This window comes from Spea bombifrons, chromosome 1 (assembly GCF_027358695.1).
Source record: "Spea bombifrons isolate aSpeBom1 chromosome 1, aSpeBom1.2.pri, whole genome shotgun sequence".
Classification (NCBI taxonomy): domain Eukaryota; kingdom Metazoa; phylum Chordata; class Amphibia; order Anura; family Pelobatidae; genus Spea; species Spea bombifrons.
In genome coordinates, this window is record NC_071087.1 from 56,120,842 (window position 1) to 56,142,258 (window position 21,417).

Genomic DNA, 21,417 nt, shown 5'->3' on the forward strand with positions numbered 1-21,417 from the left:
TGCAGCCAACAAATCTGCAGCAACTGCGTGATGCCATCATGTCCATATGGACCAACATCTCCAGCACCTTATAGAAAGTATGCCAGGAAGAATGAAGGCAGTTCTGAAGGCAAAAGCGTGTCTAACCCAGTACTATCAAAGTGTACCCAATAAAGTGGCCAGCGAGTGGTGTGAAAGGGAGCATGTGTGTTAAAAAGTGTGTGTGTGTGCTGGTATGAGTAAGTGTATGCTTAAGCATGTGTTTGTGTGTGATAGCATATGTAAATTTATGTAAGTATGTTTCAGTATGTTAAGAGTGTATGCTGCAACGGGCAAAGAAGGCACAGACAAGCTGTTTGGATGCAATGATGGCAGAGACCAACTGTTTGGGACAAAGGTGGCACAAGCAGAGTGATTGGGGGTTAGGATGCCACTGATTAGCTGCTTGGGGGAAAAGGTGGCAGCCACAAGCTGTTTGGGGGCAAAGGGGGCATTGTGGGACATTTTTGCCCTGGGGCCCTGTGGTTTCTGGTTACACCCCTGGGCACAAAAGCAAGGGAGGTAGGTTTATAGAGACTTCTGTATGTGTACTGTGCACCTTTACCCCTATAACTATATACTGAGCTAGGCACTGATTGTGGTACCACCGACTCTTTCTTCAACTCAGATTTCCCATAACCCAGTGCCATTTAGTTTACATTATTATTATCTTTTATTTACATAGCGCCAACAATTTACGCAGCACTTAATACAATACATATATTCAAGGGGTATGACAAGGCGAGAATTGACAGACTAAGACAAACCGATACATTAGCTGGAGAAAGCCCTGCTTGCAAGCTTACAATCTACATGTAGCATCAGCGCTCTTATTTCCCATATGCATCACTTTACATTTAGCAATATTAAATCAATGTGTCATGTTTTCACAAAATCTCAATTTCTTTCACCCTCCATATATAATATTTAATATAACTTGTAAAGTAAGGCATTTTATTTTCCACACTTTATTCTAGGGCACGAGAATATGGATGAAAAACATATGAATCCAGAATTGCTCTCTTACATCCATCACAACAAACACTGGAAACTTCAGAGGATGTTCAGAGTTTATAGCTCCTTTCTGCGTCTTGTTGTCTAGTTTGCAACCAAACAACAATAACCATTGTATTATTAACACCATATCACTATAGGACGTTTTTATGTCTAGCTATCTTCTCCGCGAAGATCTAAGGACCAAAACACTTCCAAGGTCATTTTGGGCTGTATGAAAATGCCAACACTGGCATTACTGCAAAAAGTAATTTTTTTGCATGCAAAAGCAGGCAGGAGCTGTCAGTTAGCGTCTATTGCCATTAACTCCTAATTCAGAAATGAGAGACTGTTTGTGCCACATACGACATCTCGCTTTATTTTTTTTTCCCATTCTGCGAGATGGTGGTGGTAGAATTGAGAAAGCGCAAACAACACCTCTCTTTGCTCTTAGTATCTTCCCTGGCATCTCCAAAACTAAAGGGGTTACGGTATTGGGAATGTTGCAAGCATGTAGAGATGGTGGCACTGCCTGCCAGGACATGTTTGGCGAATGAGTAGTGTTTCTAATTGCTATCAAGCTCTCTGTGCTTCACATATGCCTGGAAAAAAACAAAACATGGCCGTGAATACATATGTTTCAATGTATAACTGATGTGGCAATAAATCAAGATCTACTAGACAGGAGAATTCATCTACATGATAGTACACCACATATCTTTATATGCACCTTATTCATACACTTTACCAGTGCAATGCGCACGCGCCATAAAAAAAACCCGCGTGTGGACCATTTAAGCCTCCTCTTGCTGCGTCATAATGCTGCGGCGGTTGCCATGGGCTACATTGGGAATACGGATTGTGCGTTTTCTTTCCCATCGTTGCTCCTCCCCTTTTCCTCTCATAACTTTATTAGATGTACCATGACTTTTGTCGGAACTGACGTAGCGTAGAGGGAAAAAAAAAAAATCCTCGAGCCCTGATTGGCCGATGTGTGTGCTCGTTTCACTCGTCTCGCGTGGTGCTGTTCTGCGTGCTTTTCCTCTTACTGCGATTGCTACAACGACTCAGCGTGACGTCACATCCATTTACAAGTCGTTCGTTACCGGTGGACAGTTCCCCCGAAGCGACGAGAGGCTCGCTTTCGTTTAGGTAGCCTACAGTGTGTATACATGTGGGCTGGAGCTCCCCAAAGTCTGTGGAACAATATCACCCCCCTAAAAATCTCAAACAAATACGGTAACTATTATTTTTTTAAGCAGCTCCGCCCCCAAATATATTGCAGATGGCGTGATGTGAAGAACGGTGTAATACTATATCCCTTGCCTGTAAACCAACATTAAAGTGTTAACATAGATGTTTTTTGTTATTAGCTCATAACTATCTACATAAGTAGGCGATTTAAGGGATCCCACTGGAATTGGCATCGCTTTAACTTCCTGTTATAGATGTTCCAAGCTGGCCTTTTAAATCTATTAAGAAATCAGGGTTAATCGTGGCCCAACTGACCCTTAATGAAAGAGAATTTCTGTAATTTATTTCCACGTATTAGGACGTTCAGCCTGAAAATTGAAAGCATGTTAAGCTTCGATGTACACTTATGTTTACATCATGTAAATAACAGATCACTCGGTCATTAGAATTTAATAATGGAATTCCATGCGTTGTGTTTTATAAACTTCGCTCGGTTCTATGGCGCCTTTTGACCATTTTGATGTAAGCAGGTCCTCGTCTTGTCAAAATAATTTGTTAATGAGAACATGTTCAATGAGAAATCGTAATCGTGAACAATGCAAGACAATGTTATTTCTATAAACGTTTTAGTTTATTTTTCCTTCAGTTATTCTGGATTTCTTTTTCAATGTAAGGGCCGGGTATTGCCGATACTCAAAAACGTACTTTGGAAATAAGTTGCATATAAGTATATTTGTCCGCTTTAGTGCTCTGGCCTCTGTTTTTCTACTTCTGAATCTTATACGTTGTGTAATTTTTTTTTTTTATCTAGTTGCTGCCATGTCATTGATAAGCGATGTGAATTCTTTTTGGTAGTGGTCCAAATTTTAGAAGGCAATTCTAACAGCAATGCGCTAAGGAAAATGGAAATATGAAATAATATGGAATTCCTTTTCTTTTCCCTTCTTGCACCATGCAGCACAAGATGGATCCCGCTCTCCTGAGAGACCGAGAGCTCTTTAAAAAGCGAGCTCTCAGCAACCCAACTGTAGAAAAACGCTCTTCTAGTTCCTCTGAGTCTTCAAAGAAAAAGAAGGCCAAACTTGATCTGGGAGGAACATCTGGATCCAAGCAGAGCACAGGTCAGTTTAAGTTGTGTGTATGTGTTACATATATATACATATACACGTGTTTGTGTATATATAAATATAGATGCCCGACTGCCTATTCTAAATACCCAAGCTTTTTTGATGTACTGTATTGTCCCGATCGTAGGCCGCACTTTTTCCCCTTAACTTAAATCTTTAAATTAGGAGCACGGCCTGTAATCAAGGTTTAGCTATATACCTCTCATGTGCTGTCAAAGAAGCCCAGAGTGATGAAACTTCTGGTAGCGTGGTCCGTCAGTAGTGCGGTTCCCCCGTTAACATGAGAATATTAGTTCCACCCTGTGCTGTGCTAGACGCAACCTCTACTTCCTGTTCCTGTCTATGCATCTACACAGCTGGTAGAAAAAAAGACCCTTGGTTAGAAGGTGCAGTGTGAACTGAGGGGGACCTTAGAAAGGCTACAATACTTTATAGCCTTTGCATGGCCCCCCAAATTCCTGGTGCAACGTGAATTAAAGGATGACTTTAAAAGAATACAATGCATTGTAGCCTCATACTTGATAGATGTTTTAAGGTTCCTGCCTTAATTCATGATGCGTCCTTAGTCAGCGGGTACATCATGAACTAAAGGGGGACCTTAAAAAGGCTATAAAGTGTTATAGCCCCATGTTTTATAGCCTTTTATGGTGCCCACTAAATCCATTACGCACCCTTTAACTATGTTGCAACATGAATTAAAGAGGGGACCTTAAAAAGACTATAACATATTGTAGCCTCATACTTGATTTTAAGGTTGCCGCCTTAATTCATGATGCCCCCTTAGTTACTTAGATCATAAAGTATTTTATTGTAGCCTCATACTTTTTTAACCCCCCCCCCCTTAATTAAAGATGTCTGTAAGGTGTATTAGAGCCCTGCGCGGGATGGCTTTTTTGCCCGCTCCCACAATGTGGGTGTTCCACTACCGCCCGCTCCCTCCACATTTGTGGCCAATCCCTCCCACCTTCTTACCTGAACTGCAGTCCCGCAAGGCTGCCTTCTCGCTGCTCCCTCACGGCGTCTCTTCTCTTGCTCTGCCCAGGAACAAGGCGGAGTCACGGGAAGTGACGTCACATCACGTGACTCCGTTTTGTTCCTGGGCAGAGCAAGAGAGGAGACACTGTAAGGGAGAAAGCAGCCTTGCGGGACTGCGCGGGATTACCGGGACCCGCAGGTACAGTGCCTGACCGGCTGCTCCCGCCCGCAGCACCAGCAAGACCGCTTGCAAGTTTTTTGGCGGGACCCGCCTCCCAATGCAGTCCTTTAAGGTGTATCATGAACATACCTGGGAGCTTCTGGGCTCCGGCTACCCAGAGCCTTCCCTTGTGGGAACACCCCCATTTAAAGGGAAAACGGGCGGGGGATTCGGGTCTTGACCCTTAGAAGCGGTGCTTCACCCGCCAATCTCTGGGTCCAACCCAGATAGTTCCCAGGTATGATCATGAATTATGAGGTCTTAAAATAGCTATCAAGTATTGTAGCCCTGTATTTTATATTCATTTTAAGGCTCCCCCTTTCATGATGCACGCTTAGTTGGAGGGCACATCAAAAACAGGATAAGAAAATGGAGGTAGCAATCACACAAACAATTCTTTATCCCTTTATGGTAGTCCCGTATATGATAGATTTTTTAAAGATTTTTGATGGACCCTGAGTTTCAGGATGCATCATGAATAAGACTAAAAATAAGGACTAGAATAAAGAATCATCCATTCAACTTTACTACAATGACAGGAGGCATCCTTTGTTTCTTCAGTATGATCATCATGAAAGGGATTAAATGCAGAGTTAAACCTCACTGAGTAGATTTATACAGTTGGTGCTTTAATCTTCCGCTTTGTATTCACCATCTCTTATTTGATTCCTTCTCCCATCATGATGCCCCCTCCTAGATGCGGGAAAGGTGGCATCAAGTACTGTATGTTGGAGGACCATAAAAATGAATAAGCCACCTTCTCATTTTGTGCCCTTCATTATGGTGGCCCATAGAGCCTTTCATCTTCACACTCCTAGTTAGCAGTATTTTTTTTTTTATTTGGTTTCCCAGAATACAATATTTTCCCAAAAGGGGGTAAATGGTTTCAATGAGGGTCTTGAAACCGCTACCATGTTTCTGTTAATCAATCATGTGCATTTTTGTACAGGACCACATTTTGATGTGGATATTTGGATATTATTCCAAAATGTGGTGGTGATTTGTTCCCCATTTCCTCTCTTCTTAATCTCCCAATCTCTACTTTCTACCTGTCCTTTCCCCCCTCTGTATTTATAACTACAAAATAGTTTTCCATATTTCTGTGAGCATATAATATATTCTTACAAAAGCAGGTCAACTGCATAGTGAAAATGTTTGAAAAAACCTATGTTCCTGTTCATTGAAATAAAATACTGTTTTGCCATTCTACTAATGTGTGTATTTATTTTTCAAATGGCACCAAACTATAAGGGTGCAGCCTATAATCGGGACAATACGGTATTTGCAGTATTTTTTTCATATCATGCTTCCCCTTTTCTGTGTTTTGTGTCCCCACACAAATTATTTGTGAAACAGACAATCATTATTAGCAGCAATACATATATACACATTTTATACAAACAACCCTGTGGCTTTGGTCCTTATATAATATATAATAATATATAATATATAATATATATAGCTCCAACAATTTACATAGCACTTCATGCAATACATCTATTAAAAAAAAAAAAATAGAACTTAAACAATTGTCCTAAAATCCATAAGGGCCGATGCAGACCCTACATATTCTCTTTCCTGTTCAGGGGTCCTTACTGCTGGTCAGTTCTGACTTGTAGGAAAATTTCTTAACTACTGTTACAGCAATAAGTTTCTTACAGTGTAATGCCTGCTCGATGAGAGTTCTGTGAAATTGTTGCCAGTTACATTTTTTGCCTTCGGTTTGGTTGGGCAGATTTTAGTAAAAGGGATATCAAGTGTTGAGTGGTGTTTGTCTCTGGTTATTGAACGTACCAGTAATACCACTATTTGATGAGCTTGTTTGCCTTAGTCTTCTGTGGATTAAATTGCGCCTGTCAATGAAAAATGACAGTGCCTCTTTGTAGAGGTAACATTTCACATATATGCTGTGCTTAGCCAATTGGGTATTGTATAGGAGAAACCATCATTTTAAATCTCACATTTCCCCCCAATTATCTCAGTGCTGGCATAGAGGTAAAAACTACTACAAACATGGCTGCTGGGTGGGCAGCAATCGCACCTACCATTTTCTGGGATTGAACCGAAGGCAATTTGTATGAGCTCAATGTGCGTGCAGCTCCCTGGTGTCCATTTTGGAAATCCCCAGGCACTGGCACGCTTTAAAAAAAATAAAAAAAAAAAAAAAAAAAAAATATATATATATATATATATATATATATATACACATACATATACACATACATATATACATACATACATATATACATACATTTTTATAAGCGGTTCACTTTAAGGCCATGAGCCCTTTGGTTGCTTTGGATTAACAGCTCCTACGTTGCTAAGAAATGGAGTTTGTCTAAAGCAGGAAGCATGGAATAAAAGGGGAAGTGTAACCTCATAACAAATATTCTATTAAATGGTAATATTTTTGCATGCATGTCTTGAACTTCCATGATATTGTACTCCGTATATATAAAGCCTTCTGTGCCAGCAGCTGTGTCTTCCTTTTTCATGTATTTATAATTTAATCAGTATATTAATATTGTAGAAATTCAGGATGCGATCTTTCCGAATCTGCTTCTTATTTCCTCTGCATTGATGATTTGTGTACCTTCGGTTTAAGCCGACAGTGTCTTAGTGTAGTCTGGGCGGCTCTGTTTGATACATGTCACAATGCTTCTAGAATTGTGGTTTATTGTACAGTGAAAGGGTTTTTGGCCTCATAGGGATAGTTGGCAACCAAAAACATTCCTGTGTTCGGATTATTTTATTGTAGACTTTTATGACCTTCCAGAGCCGGCCTTAGGCGTTGTGGCGCCCTGTGCGGACTACTCCTCTGGCGCCACCCCCCCCCCACACACTTACCTTGTTGCTGGAGTCCTGCGGTGAGAGCGGGAGGCATCCGTCTTCTCGCTCTGCTGCGGTGCCAGCATTTCATGTTGAGCGCCGGCACCGCGACGGAGTCACATAGAGTAAGGGGCGCCGAGCGGTTGCTGAGAACTTCACGAGCAACCGCTCTGCGCCACTGCCCGGGACTTAGATTAAAGCATTGCTGTTTTTTTTTGTTGTTTTTTTTTTTTTTTTAAACTTTATTTAACATGAATGATGTTAAATAAAGTTGAAAAAAACCCAAAAACCGATGTTTTAAGTTAAGTCCCGGGCAGGCGCCCCTGCTACCATGGCACCCTGTGCGGTCGCACACCCCTAAGGCCGGCCCTGTGACCTTCTTCACAAAGTGGAGAGACAACTGACTTTCTTGGGTCACCATTCTCCAATCAGTCCTCTTTTGGCTTGAGTGTAACTGAAACAAGACAGAATCTGATTGGTCAAGTGAGATTACAATCTAGTGGCATATGGGGATGTCGCATATCTTTTATAAACATTCACCAAAACCCCCTTTTTTTCCCAAAAAATGTTGGGTCTTTATAAATAATATACTGGTCTGTAAGTATGTCTTGCTACCTTTTTATTGTGTCGTGACTTCTCCATCATGGCAGGGATTCAGGATCTGATTGCATACATCAGTGAAACAACAATCCGTAAACTGATGCCATGCATGTTCTGAGAACACTTCACTTATAGAAGTTGAACCCATACCGCTGTATTTATAAAAAGCAGCTCTAAAGCAAAGTTCTATCCAAGCTTGGATATGACACTCAAAAATAACATGGGGCAAATTCTCACTCAACACAATGTGCTTTTTTTATTGACATTGTAAACATTAATGACCTGTTCATGAATTCATTGTTGCTCATCCTGGTAACCTCCACTCAAAGTTAAGTGTAATATATTTTCTTCACCGTCTTAAAGACTTCATGTACAAAGTAGCAACTGTACATTTTGTAGATGCATAACCTGATTGGTATCTGGAATAGATACAGAGCCAACATGTGAGTTACTCTTCTAAAGGAAGCAAAGTAATTGACAGCAAAGTTTTATTTAAAGTGCTAAGCCTGGTACTAAATACTTCTCTAGGTTTTCTCTTTCAACCCAATAATGCAGGATTTTGTCAGTAGGGCAGGCATGAGATACTTAAATTTAAAATATCTGCAGAAAACAGGCTCTGAATACTTGTTGTAGCAAATTGAAACATCCTATTCCCATACCGTAGCTTGCAAAATAAATAGGAAGAGTAACTAGTGAAGTCAAGTAGGATGGTGTTTTTCTTTCAGCAACAGACAACCAGTTAAATACAAAGAATATGGCGCCCATATGCAGAGAAGACATGAACTCTGCTCATAGATTGTCCTTTTAGGAGCGTGGAGGACCATGACTCCCCCAGCTTTCAAACAGATGGCTTTATACCACTTCAGTCTTCCGTTTCCTCATACTGCTCATCAGAGCTCTGACAGGATTTGGCTCGTCCTCCAGGTCCTTGACTGTCTTATGCTTGGTACAACAGCAACAGTCCAACATCTCGTAGAGAAATGCCAGCAATACCAGAGACAGCACAGTCAGGATGAACAGCACCAGAATAACGAAGCAAGCCGTATTCCAACCATCATGGAACGGATAGATCCTTTGTACTTGGAAGCCAAGCTGCTGTTGGATCAAGCTTGTCTCGTTTGTCCAAGAGCCGTTAGACGCCATCCTTGTAAGGACTCCTAGAGTAACTGCAACAGAAGTTTTATTTATATTTCAAATAACTAAGCTAGGTTGATTAGATATACAATAGTAGAATCGTATCCCCTTGCTATTACACCTCCAAATAAGTTTACCCACCATATATTTGAATATAAACCTGGCTTTTGGAGACGTATGATGGACACATAGGGTTAGCTGGACCATAGGGTTCATGTCCTTTTTAAGATGCTTTCCTGAGGCTTTTGTATTGTGTTGGAAACTGATCAATGGATTTCCCACACCCTCTTATCGAATCGTGTGCTGTATCTCCATAACATGCTAGTGTTCTAATACATGAATTAAGGGCAAATGTTCTAAGGATGTCCATACTTGTGAAAACACCTCACACAGCTTTCTGTAATTTTGGCAAGTTTCCACTGCAAACAGAAACAGTGCTGAAATCTGGATAAATATGTATTCAGTTCAACTTGATTTCTTGATTGTCATCCTACATTTATTTGGATGGTTGCCTGGATAGAAATTAAGTTTCACCAAATTTTAATTATACTAATCAGTGATATCAAGTGAGGTTTGCTTCATTGACGCAAATTTTTTATATTTTACATCCTAAAGTTATGATCGTTGTGCATGTTCCATGTTAGAACTTGATATACAGTATATTTATTTTTTGAACACTTTATGTACTGAAGGGAAACTTGTGGTTTCGACTCTACCTGCTTCACTGTTATCAAGTGTCCAACACTGGCAGATGTCTCCAGTAAGACAGGTAGCGTATAATACTCACTTGGTGAGGAGACTTTAATCTCACTGATTTAACTAAACATTATAGAGGGTTGTACAAGCTCTCCAGTTGGACCTTCGTAATCTATAGGAAAGTCGAGCAGTTGAAAGAATAACTTAATCCTCAAAGTTTTGATGTATTTTGGGATCCACCATCCTGAAACTCTTCCACCGCTCCAGTTTCATGGCTGTGTGCACTACGTAGCCTTGGAACTATAGTGGTGGAAGCGTTGAACTTTCTTTTAACTGGTGAAATGCTGAGTTTTGTTATGGAGGTTTATTCCGGCTAACGTGCCACTGCTGAATTTCAATCTTAATTGAAAATACTAACCTATTGGGTCATTTAGCTCTCCTGTGCCTTTGCACTTTGCTTGATGTCTACCTGGAAGCTCTGGGTCCAGAGAACATTTAACAGGAGACTCTCTTGTATAATTACAAGTCCTGGAACATCCTTCTGATGTTCTACTGGATTAGTATCATATGTAGTACTGTGAAAGTGGGAGAGCTGCCTGTGCCTGACATTATCTGAAATGTCCTACCGTCCTTGACCATCACCTCGGCAAGAAACCTTGGTGCATGACACAGACCTATTTTAGAGGGCATATATTTCAATCTGTGCATTAATTGCTCTGGGCAGGTCCAGGACAACCTTTAGACACATTAAAGGGACATGTGTGATTTTAGAATGTACAAATAAGAAAACGCTAGAAATATGACCCTTTGTTTTTTTTCTTCTAATAGTAAATTGAAGTCTAATTCTTATAAGATGCTATCCACTTTTTCTAAATAAAACAAGATTTTTACCACGGATACAGCAATAAACGTTTTGTATCCAATAAATGCCTTTTTAAATATTTAATCTAGGTCGGAAGTAGAGATAAGGACCAGCTTATTTGCCCACAGACGTGGATGACTTGTCCCTTGGTACTAGAATTCGTCAGTACACTTGTTCAATTAGCTTATGTCTGCATTAATTGTGATTAAACCAAGCATGTTGTGGATTTTTTTTTTCTTGTGAAGGATCTTTGAAGCTTTTTTAGTTTGGCGCCTTTCATATTGTCTTGCTGAGCTTAGTACCTGATCTTTACATTATCTCCCAGTATCTGACAGGACCCTTAATAATTTATCAACATCTCTCAGCATATTGTATTAACGTTTGGTCCAGTACCTCAAGGCCATTACTTGGTATCGTTCTCCTATGCTTGCACGCCTTAAGAATTATATATGGGGTAAGATTATGACATAAGAGCAGCTTACCAGCTTGGGTAAGGAGAATTTATCGACTTTTATACATAGTTTATACATACTCCTATGATGGCAATTTCATACCCCATGCGTGATGTAAAAGACTTTGTAAATCATTAATGCCATCGATACCAGCAGAAATGATTCTAAAAATAACATTTTTTTTAACCTTTTAATGTATTATGGCTATTGCTGTTGTGATTTACTGTATGGACCTCCTACTGTCCAGTTCTGGCATATGAACCAATGTGGTCCCTAAAATTAGACAATATAGAAAGCTACATATCTGGCTCTTTAAATCAATGATTTACTTGGCCATTCTCCTGCGGATTGGTTTCCTATTAATTACCTGAGTGTCTAAGTAGCCAGAGTGAAAAATTATTCTGCTGATGTGTTCCGAGAACATGTGCATGGACCTGCTGATCAAGCAATCTAATGGTGTCTTCTGACTTCATGCGTTTTATACAGTACATGAGTGGCATAATAGTGGTTTATGAATTCCTGGAGCTATAAAGAACTAAACTCTTGCTTGGGCATCTCGCTGTAAATGGCCAGCTGGTTTTCAGAATGTGTGGGCCTTACATCTGGTATTCACCAAGCACTGGGTACTCCGCGTCATGAAAGTCCATGGGTATGCCAATGTGCTACGGCGTAATGGGGTATATGCCGGAAACTAAGTTATCTGAATGCCATTCTGACAATGAACGGGCAGTTCATTGTCAGAATGGCATTCAGGTAACTTGGCTTCAAGCATATACCCCGGCCCACTTAATTTATCTGTTGTAGGAGCAGCATTTATTATTTCTTTAAATTTGGGATTATTAAGATGCTCCTTTACGCATGCCTTGCACCCGTGCGGGTGGACTTGAGAAACGGCCCCAGAGGGCAACCAGGTTTTTTGAAATTTTGAACATAGTCTGGATTTCAGATTGGCTGGCATACAAAAAATGGCATGTAAGGTTAAAAAAATGACCAAGCAGTTTTTGTACGTCATCTAATAGTGATACGCTGCAATATACAATCTTCCCACCTCTGTTTAGCTGGCATTCTGTTTGTTTGTTTTTTAATGTTGATTGCTATTTACTTGGCAGGGTATTACATCAAACTGTACGATTTACTATGTGTTGTATCCAGAACAACATATGGATACTGAATAAAAGAGCAAACTGATACAGGAATGGGGGAATCCCTCCACTCTTCTCACCGAGGCTGATAGCAGACATGATTAGCTGTTTTGTATGCATCTGTATTTAACCCTTTCTGTGCTAACATGACTAATATTACCAGTTTAACATGTGAGTGGGGCGTGAGCCCTGCCACAGAGGAAAGAAAAGGGGAGAGACCATGTTCTGCCCCCCCACCCATCAGCTAATTTGACACATGCATTTGCCCCTTTAGCACATGCATGTTAACAGGCTGCTGGGGTTGCCATTGTCCCTGCCTTCTTGTGTACACAATAGATGCGACACAGATATGTGATGGATTCACCTACCTTGTCGTGTGCCGAGCTGTCGGGGTCTGCGCTCGCCGTTCGCACTCGATTGCTCAGCACAGTTCTGTTGAGATGGAGCTCCGTTCCCATTGGATAGGAGGGAATGCAGCCAGCCGTCTGTGCTCCGTGCTCTATTACCATCCCTCCCCTCCACCCAAAACACTGATCGCTCCACAGGGGAAGCTGCTAGAAAGGGGGACGCTTCCTTGTTTCATGACGTATTGAATCAAAGGTTTACAAATGAACCTTCAAAAATATAGATATACCCTCCTTTGGCAGCGTGTAAACTAGTTAAAGGGTTTTCTTTTGTTTGAGGACTTTAAATCCGTTCACCTACATAAAATACTGTGCATTTTAGCATGCCAAGCAAAGAAATGTTAGCAGATCTGTCATTTTAATCTGAAAGCTTTAAAAAAAAAACACAGCATTTTCTACTGCTAATGCAATATAGCTTCTCAACCTGTTAGATGCTTCTTGTGGTATCACAGGACTACAGCCTAGTTAATCTCGTGGCTGCGCGCGTAACGCTGTTGCCACGACGTATAAAGTGTCGGTAAGGTGGAAGAGTACCCATAGTAGTCACCATACTTTACGGAGCAGATATGGGAAAATATGCCCCTATGAGCAAACTTAATATACTAAGTTACCAAGATTTTTCATTACCCATGCTGCAACAATATATCTTGCGTTAACCCTTTGAGTGCCTTTGCTGGGCCAATTTCCATAGTTTTGCTATTTGTTAGATTTAAGAAACTTACACACTGCGTTTTTTTTAGGCCAAATTAAGCTATTCGGATGATTGAGAAAAATGCATTTCTTCTTTTTATTTCCTTTTATTTGCCAACCTGCCCCCCAGTTAAGCACATCTGATCCCAGGCTTGCCATCCGCACCCAACACAAACCCCCCCCCCCGCCTTGAGTTATCAATGCATCTCCAGACTTGCCCCTATGCTCCAGACTGCCTGGTGTCTAGTGGAGGCGTAGCCAATGGACGCCTGCGCGATTTGCATAGACAACCTCTGCTTCTGCCCGCCACTCCCGCCGGGGATTTTATGGCGGAGCACCGGAAGGTGCTTTTAAATCCCTGGTGTGGATGTTGGGGTCTCTCTCTCTTTTATTGTGGGAATTCTTGGTCACTTTAGTAGAGGGTTTAGACAAAGGGTACAAGTATCAAACAGGGGCTGGAAGTGCCCCCATCCCAAAAAATAAAATAATGGGAGAAATTTCCACATGTGCACTGGGGTCTGAAAGGACCCCTGCAGGCAGCATCTACCCAAGTCAGTGCTGGAGCTACACAGCCATCATATGCTTTTAAAGCAAATATAACAAAGCATTAATTTAGCGCATACGTAGCGAATACCATTAGCGAGTTCTATCTAATTTTTAAAACTTAAAGCACACATGATGGCTGGAGTGTATAGGATTCTGTAGTTAAATTGCAAGTATTTTATAGGCTAAATGTAACTATAACAAAACCCTCAAAGTTCCTTGCAGAGAAACGTGTGCCCAGTGCTTAATGGGTTAAAGCCATTATGGTGTTCCTAGGCATTCTGAAGGCCTTGACGTATTGCTTATTTTTTTTTTTCCCCTTCTTCCTGTATACAGAACTATTATTTATGTGCTCCTGTGTTTTCTCAGTTCTTAGAACCCTAAAGCTTCTGAAGGTCATGCTGCCCCTGGTGGGCACAACTGATCATCTGAATGAGATGACACACTCAGCTAAAGAGACGGGGATATTTGCAAAGGTTTAGGAAATTAAAATTTCAAAATAAGGACAATTTAATGACACGAGTATCCATGGTTTTCTTCCAGTGAGTGTATGCAGTTGATGTGAAGATGTAGGTTGTAAGCCATTTCCACTAGGGTTTGCTGTTTTTTTGGGGGGTCCAATAAGACAATCTGCATCCGAGTTGTTTCTGGCACATCTAATTTATCAAATTACACTATTTACATTTACAGACTGCTTCAAAACTTAACATGATGTATGTCTCTGACTTGTTTAAAAAATCCTCCAAATATTTACAAAGGATCTAAAACCCAGCTTAGAGTTTGTTGCGTATACATGCTCCCCAAACAGCACTGTGGATCCGTTTTGATATTGGCTTCCTTTCGCGACTAATGTTGTGATTCTTTGGCAGATGGCAGCAATGGATCGATTAACCTCAAAGGTCTTTCTGGGAGTTCGGTGTACAAGTTTGGTGTCCTTGCAAAGATTGTAAACTATATGAAGGTATTTCTGGATTTTTCACTTTAATATATCTTACTGCATATTTTAATATTCATGCACCTAGGGCCGGCCCGACAATGGAGCCGAGTGGGGCAACCGCTCCAGGTGGCACTTTTGAGGCCGCCCCAAGCCCTTTTTCTATTTTATTTAATTTTTATTTTTTTTAAGCGAAAGTCTCCCTGTTCGGTCTCGGTGCCGGCTTGTAATGCTGAGTGCCGGAAGATTTCCGGCGCTTAGCATTACAAGCCGGCACCGAGACCGAACAGGGAGACTCGCCGCAGGACTGCTGAAAGGTAAGTACAGGGGGGAGGGGCGGCAGGGACGGAGGGAAAGGAAGGGTAGATAAGGGGGGGCATTTTAAAATTCGCCCCAGGCGGCATTTTGCCTTGGGCCGGCTCTGTATGCACCCAACATGGCTGAAAGAGAATGCATGGGTAACTCCTTCAGATGCTTTGAGTAATGTTTGAGTCAAACAGCTATACAAAACAAACATACACATTAACAGTATAACAGGCGAGTGTGTGGGTATAAATTAAAATGAGTTTCATTTTTTTAATTCAGTGTCTTGTCTGCAAATTAGCTTCAACGATATAAGTTAAGTACCTTGTAAGGCTGACTGGGATACCATAATTGGAGTGAACCCTACTGATTTGAAACTATATATATGTTTTGTGTCCCACATAGATATTGTTAAATACTGTTGCCAGGTTTCTGTAAGGTTCTAGATCATACAAAACCATTTATAAGAAGGAAAACAATGTGCTATATTGTACCCTCAATGATACTTTGATTTCACTTTCAACTCTGCTACTGTATATGCAGTGAGCATTATGGAGCCACCAGAGGGTGCAACTGACAGACCCTTTTGCCTGTCTAATTACACCGATGAGCACCGCATCGGGTTATCTGCTCGTGGCGTGTCCAATGAGTACAAATACTACATGCCTTACCCTATAAAAGTCAAACACGCTTTAGACAAATACATTACTTTTTGTTATTCAGGCATGATTTAACATCTTTCTCTTTGGAGTTGAATTAAGGATTTTCTGTTTTATCCGCTTTCTGTGCTATGTTCATTCTTAGTCAGTGTAGGAATTGTCAGTGCACATTTCCACTGCTAGTTCTAAAAGCTAACCATTGCTTGTATGATGAAAACCTCCTTACAGACACGACACCAGCGTGGAGACACGTATCCGCTGACTCTGGAAGAAATCCTTGATGAAACGCAGCATCTTGACATTGGCATGAAACAGAAACAATGGCTCATGTCAGAGGTAAGGCCTACGTTAATGAATGGCACTCTGCCTATTGTCACTCTGGACATGTTTTTTAATGGTTTGGGTACTAGAAACACGGATATTACATATATAGGTCAGTTATTAATGGGTTTTATCTTTTATATCTATATATGCTAATGTAATAGTTATTTTATTTATAGTAATTTGTGTTCATCAGCAAGTAAGTTTTACTTTATTACTTGTAATAAGTCCCATCACACCCAGAATGTTTAAGTGATTTTGCAAATAAAGAGAGCTTTAAGCTTCAGATAAAATACATACGTGAAAAGCATGCCATATTTGACATGTTATCATACCATTGTGTATACTTTCACGTTAGTACACAGATATGACAAATGTTTATCCGAGCTACAACATTAAGTGGGTAGCAGTGTTTCAGCACATGGCGTGTTCAAACATTTTTCACTCTTCTTACAGATGCTTCTGATTTGTTTTCGTTTTTTATCTTTTAGGCTTTAGTGAACAATCCCAAAATTGACATTATTGATGGTAAGTATGCCTTTAAGCCCAAGTACAACCTGAAAGACAAAAAGGCCCTTCTAAGGCTGTTGGACAAACATGACCAAAGAGGCCTCGGAGGCATTTTGTTAGAAGACATAGAGGAAGGACTTCCGAATTCCCAGAAAGCCATTAAGGTAATTCTTTCCTTGTGTTTACATCTTTCCAACCAAACAGTTTCTACTGAATAATCCAAATTTTCAGTTTGATTTGACCTTTTCATTTTGTCGTGGTTGTCATCTTCTTGAAGGCAGCATCCAACCCCAGAACTTTCAATTAATCAAAAATGATTGCATAATCCGTAATACATTGTATAGTGTTGTAGCCAGATAAGTGGTTTTACAGTCCGACACACTTATTGAGATTCCACTTGGTTCTTTTCCTCGTTTCACTTTTGTTTTTAATTTACCGTGTTGAGTTTTACGAGCATGGGAGGCACTGTTTGTGGTATCTGCTACTAGTTCATGGGTCTAGTACATGGTGATTTTGTGATCATTTGTAAACTAACCAACCAAGGTCAACTAGGTTCTTTTTGATGGTCAGTTGCCAATGTTGGGTAGCAGGCCCTTATCAACAGATTATTTCTCCCAGAATGTAGCAGCAATTGATACTTTCTTTGGCAGTGCAGCAAGCACACAGAAAAGCTAAAACTGAGGTATTAATGAGACTTTTACTGTAGTTGACAAGTGTGACTGATAGGCCTTTATCCTAGTTGCCTACAAGAGACTATACACTTTCTTCAAATGTTCCAGATCTTCACTTCTGCTTAGAAAATGATTTTAGGCTAGTGTTCCTATGCAGGCTCTATGCTCATATCTCCTCGTTAACCAAGGAACAAGCCCTGTCATCCACCTTCATATTCATGCAAATGACATACATGTTTATCAAGTGGGGTGTAGGTAGGGCACAGAGGGAGTTTCTAATACTATGAAAAATGGTCCTGTTGATTTATATTTCCACAGAATACACACTAACCAAGAACATGTTCTAATTCCTGTCATATTGAATTTGCTACTAGGCATTGGGGGATCAGATTGTTTTTGTAACACGACCGGACAAAAAGAAGATCCTTTTCTATAATGACAAAAGCTGCCAGTTTACTGTAGATGAAGGTAAGAAGAACCGTTCTAGCACTTTATTTGGGCATTCCAGTCACATATTTATTTTTCCTACATACAAATTGGAGCGTGCATTCTTGTTTTACAAGAGTGAGAAAATTAGGCTGCTGTCCATTCCCACACACTCCCACATTGGTCTGCTATCAAACCTAACCACTACAGTCCAACCCACGTTGGCTCAACATCTGAGTTGGTGCTTCCATTGAAATCAGTTTGCATGGTTTCTCAAAGTTTTAAACACGTGGCATGTTCCCTGTTCGAGAAGCACCTGAGTGATTCCAAGCCCAAGATCCGTTCTTCCTGTTCCAGAACTAGAGAAGATGCTGACAGCGAAAGTTTGAAATGATTCCATTCCATTCCAAGCTCCAGAATACTTTCAAGCTATTTAGGGACTTGAGTTTAGGGTTGATGCTGCTGTTGCCAAGGTTATGAGGGCCACTACTCCCTTGGAGGATGCCTCTCACTTCGTGGACCCGGCTGTCAGAAAATATGATGTGGATTGCTTCTTAATAAAGAACATATTGCAGCTTTACTGTCCCTTCTATATTTCAGTTCACCTTTGTGAGTAAGCATTTTATTCACTTGTCTGGTTTAGTAGTCTTTACATTAATGGTCACTTGGTGGCAGCAAACACTTTAGAATTTGGAAACCATATCTGGCCTGCCCAGTCTTTTGCTTTAATATGTCATAAATACCTGTCCCTAGGCCTTTTCTTATGTTCATGAAAGCCTTATACCTAGCCTAGAAATGCTTAAAATAACATCTACTGTTTATTCTGGATGCCTGTTCTACTTCTCCACAAACCTTTTATTGATGTTGTGCATTAATGTGAGCCTCTGGACTCTGTGTGTCTTGCGTCTCATTTCTTAGTGGCCTGCGGTGAGGTTGTTTGATTCCCTTCACATATGACGCATGTATTCTGTGCTTTCCCTGTGATTCTGCTGTGTGCACAGTGTGAGTAAACATAGTCCTTTCTCATGCTCTAGGTTGAAAGCTAGTTTGTGCCCTCCTCGCCTGTTTCTGTCTAATTGTTTTGTCCTATGCTACCAATCATGTCCTGTGTACCCTTTGTACACCAATAAGTAATAATAATCTGTCATCAGAATTTCAGAAATTGTGGAGGAGTGTTCCTGTGGATTCTATGGATGATGAAAAGATCGAGGAATACCTGAAGAGACAAGGCATCTCATCCATGCAGGAATCTGGACCAAAGAAAATCGTAAGGGTCTTTCTTCCGTCTATAACAAAAAATTGCAGCAATTATATTGAAAGATATCTTTATCATAGGAGGGAACTACATAGTGGGTAGGAAAGTGGTCAGATCTTGGCCAAGTGCATAGTTCAAAGCAAAATCTTTTGCAATAGCCATATTAATCAAAATACCGGTCTTTACAAATGGGTTCAAGAGAAATTCCATTTTGAGTAACGTTTTCCATATGCACTTTTCTTTACCTGCCAATTGGATTGTTGTTTAAACTGGATGTAGTTTCAGGGCTTATTTATGCTGGAAGTTCTCAAGAGCTCTATTTTAACATGAGATCACAATTATGTATAATGATTTACATCTCTATACTGGATCTAAGTGGTCGGGCCTTTAGAACTAGTATCTGTAGTTCATAACAATATAAAAGTCATTTCAATATAAATATATCTGTAAACATAGAGATACAAAATTATGGGAGGTTTTATCATTTTTCCATTTACTTTATTATATATATATATATATATATATATATATATATATATATATACACGGTTCTGTAACTTTGCCAAATCATTTGCATTCCTAATTGGTTTACGCAATCTCCCAAGAGTAACTTTTAACCAATATCTCCAAAAACATTTACTAAAGTTATGAAACATCCTAAACCAAAGGGTAAGCCATTTTTGCCCCCCAGAAGATCCATTCCCTAGAAAACTGATTCTTTTTTTCTTCTTCATGTCTTAGAAAGTTCAATGTTGTGTTACTTTAAAGGCAGTCTTTGAATTCTTTGTTCTTCTTCCTTCTAGATTCCAGTTCAGAAAAGGAAAAAGTCTAACTCGCAGAAGAAGAGGAGGTTTAAGACTCACAATGACCATTTGGCAGGCGTGCTCAAAGATTACACAGATGCTGCTCCTGGCAAACCATAATCATTTTATTAGGACTCGAAATGTTTACGGAGGATTCTTTCCACGGGATTTTCTTCGAACGCTCATTGGCTTGGAACATTAAAGGGATAGCCTAGATAGGCTAACGTGCCATCTGGCTGAAAGGGGTAGAGCCGAACGAAGGCAGAGTGCTCCACACTCAAACACAGAGGTTGTGAAGACTTTAAATAACCAAATGACTTAACTGTTCCTCTAATGTGTTTCCTTAGATTCCAGAACCAGAATAAAGACAAGTTGGTCTCATAGAAGGAGTTACATTGCTGACTAAGAACTTAGTAAAGTATTAAACCATACAGTATATTGTTCTTTAGATTAAACGTGCTCTGGGGCAGTATTGTCATTGCGCATGCTGGGAAAGCCATTACAGTAGAAATTGTGATGGGGATTATACCCTGCCTGCTTAATTTTGCTTTCTCAAAGACAACATTGGTGCTCCAGAATTTCTGCAGATGACATTTCTGTTTACTATATGTACATAATACTGGTGAAAATATGGGAACCATTTTTTTTTTCCTGAAAGTTCAATATACAAAGGGTATTTTATATTCGTGAATGGATAAATGCTTTCCATTTTTTTCCTTTAATAAATGATTTCTTGAGTGTAATTTGTGGTTATACCGAGTTCTTTCATTGTAAATTTTTTTTTATTATGTACAGCTAGCTCTAATCAGCCTGATGAAAAAAGACTTCTCGTGCTTAGACTGCATTGTCTTGGAACAGGGGTTTACAATTTCATCCACTGTAAGAAAGATGACTAAGAAGCGTTACCAGATGTATTTTGTCAGTTTATATGTTCACTTTAAAGGCCACAAAAATACAAACTGCTTGATAATCTATTTGCACTCCAGCTACAATTTCCTGCTTAATCAAGTTATTGCTGTATTATCAGACTGTATTATGATTATATTTGATCTATATAGCACCAGCATATTCCTGTGACAGCAAGGGGGCAAATACAAAATGGCCAATAACAAGAGCAGACAAAGTCACACTGGTACAAATGGAGAAGACACCTCTGTCCTTGCAAGTTTACAACTTTTTAAGTGGTCGAAGGGGGAGATGGGGAGAGAAAGGGCAAGGGACTGCTTTTTACAGGGCCAATTTTATTGCATTGAAGAGCAAGCGCGGAAGAATGCCAGTATCAAAACTGAGTGATACTATGGAAGCTTTAGTAAAGGGCAAGTGCCTCCAGGGCATTTCTGATTTCACTACTTTGGAGAGCATTTTATGTTTTTTACTTGGATTGCACATCCTTTCTTAAAGATGTCCTAACATGTACTTTAGGTGACATTTATCATCTAATTGTATTTGTGTGTGTGTGTATATATTATATATTTTTTATGCCAGCACTGCAAGGTACATACTAATCAAACTTGGGACTGCCTTATGAGTGGACCACTTGGCTGAATGTAGCCACCAATACCCTAGGTGAAGTAGATGGTCTCATTCCACAGTGCTGATTCTAGAATATTAACAGGGAATATTGCAAGCCTTCCTGATTTGGGTTTTTAAGTGATG

General features: G+C 40.1%; 2 protein-coding genes across 3 annotated transcripts; one reads left to right on the plus strand and one right to left on the minus strand.

Moving 5' to 3' along the window:
- Positions 1 to 1,966: 1,966 nt before the first annotated feature.
- On the plus strand, positions 1,967 to 20,504 carry GTF2E2 (general transcription factor IIE subunit 2). Of its 2 annotated transcripts, none has more exons than XM_053461690.1 (8): positions 1,967 to 2,163; positions 3,164 to 3,326; positions 14,749 to 14,840; positions 16,004 to 16,111; positions 16,588 to 16,770; positions 17,652 to 17,745; positions 18,855 to 18,970; positions 19,762 to 20,504. In XM_053461690.1, exons 2-8 carry the CDS (start codon positions 3,170 to 3,172, stop codon positions 19,879 to 19,881), a joined length of 870 nt encoding a protein of 289 aa, XP_053317665.1. In that variant the 5' UTR covers positions 1,967 to 2,163; positions 3,164 to 3,169; the 3' UTR covers positions 19,882 to 20,504. The 2 variants fall into 2 exon arrangements, with proteins under 2 accessions (XP_053317665.1, XP_053317664.1); XM_053461689.1 differs by having other exon boundaries at positions 1,968 to 2,250.
- SMIM18 (small integral membrane protein 18) lies at positions 8,187 to 12,892 on the minus strand. The gene is made up of 2 exons (XM_053461693.1): positions 12,611 to 12,892; positions 8,187 to 9,122 (listed from the first exon to the last, which is right to left on the minus strand). Exon 2 carries the CDS (start codon positions 9,097 to 9,099, stop codon positions 8,809 to 8,811), a length of 291 nt encoding a protein of 96 aa, XP_053317668.1. The 5' UTR covers positions 9,100 to 9,122; positions 12,611 to 12,892; the 3' UTR covers positions 8,187 to 8,808.
- Positions 20,505 to 21,417: the final 913 nt, after the last annotated feature.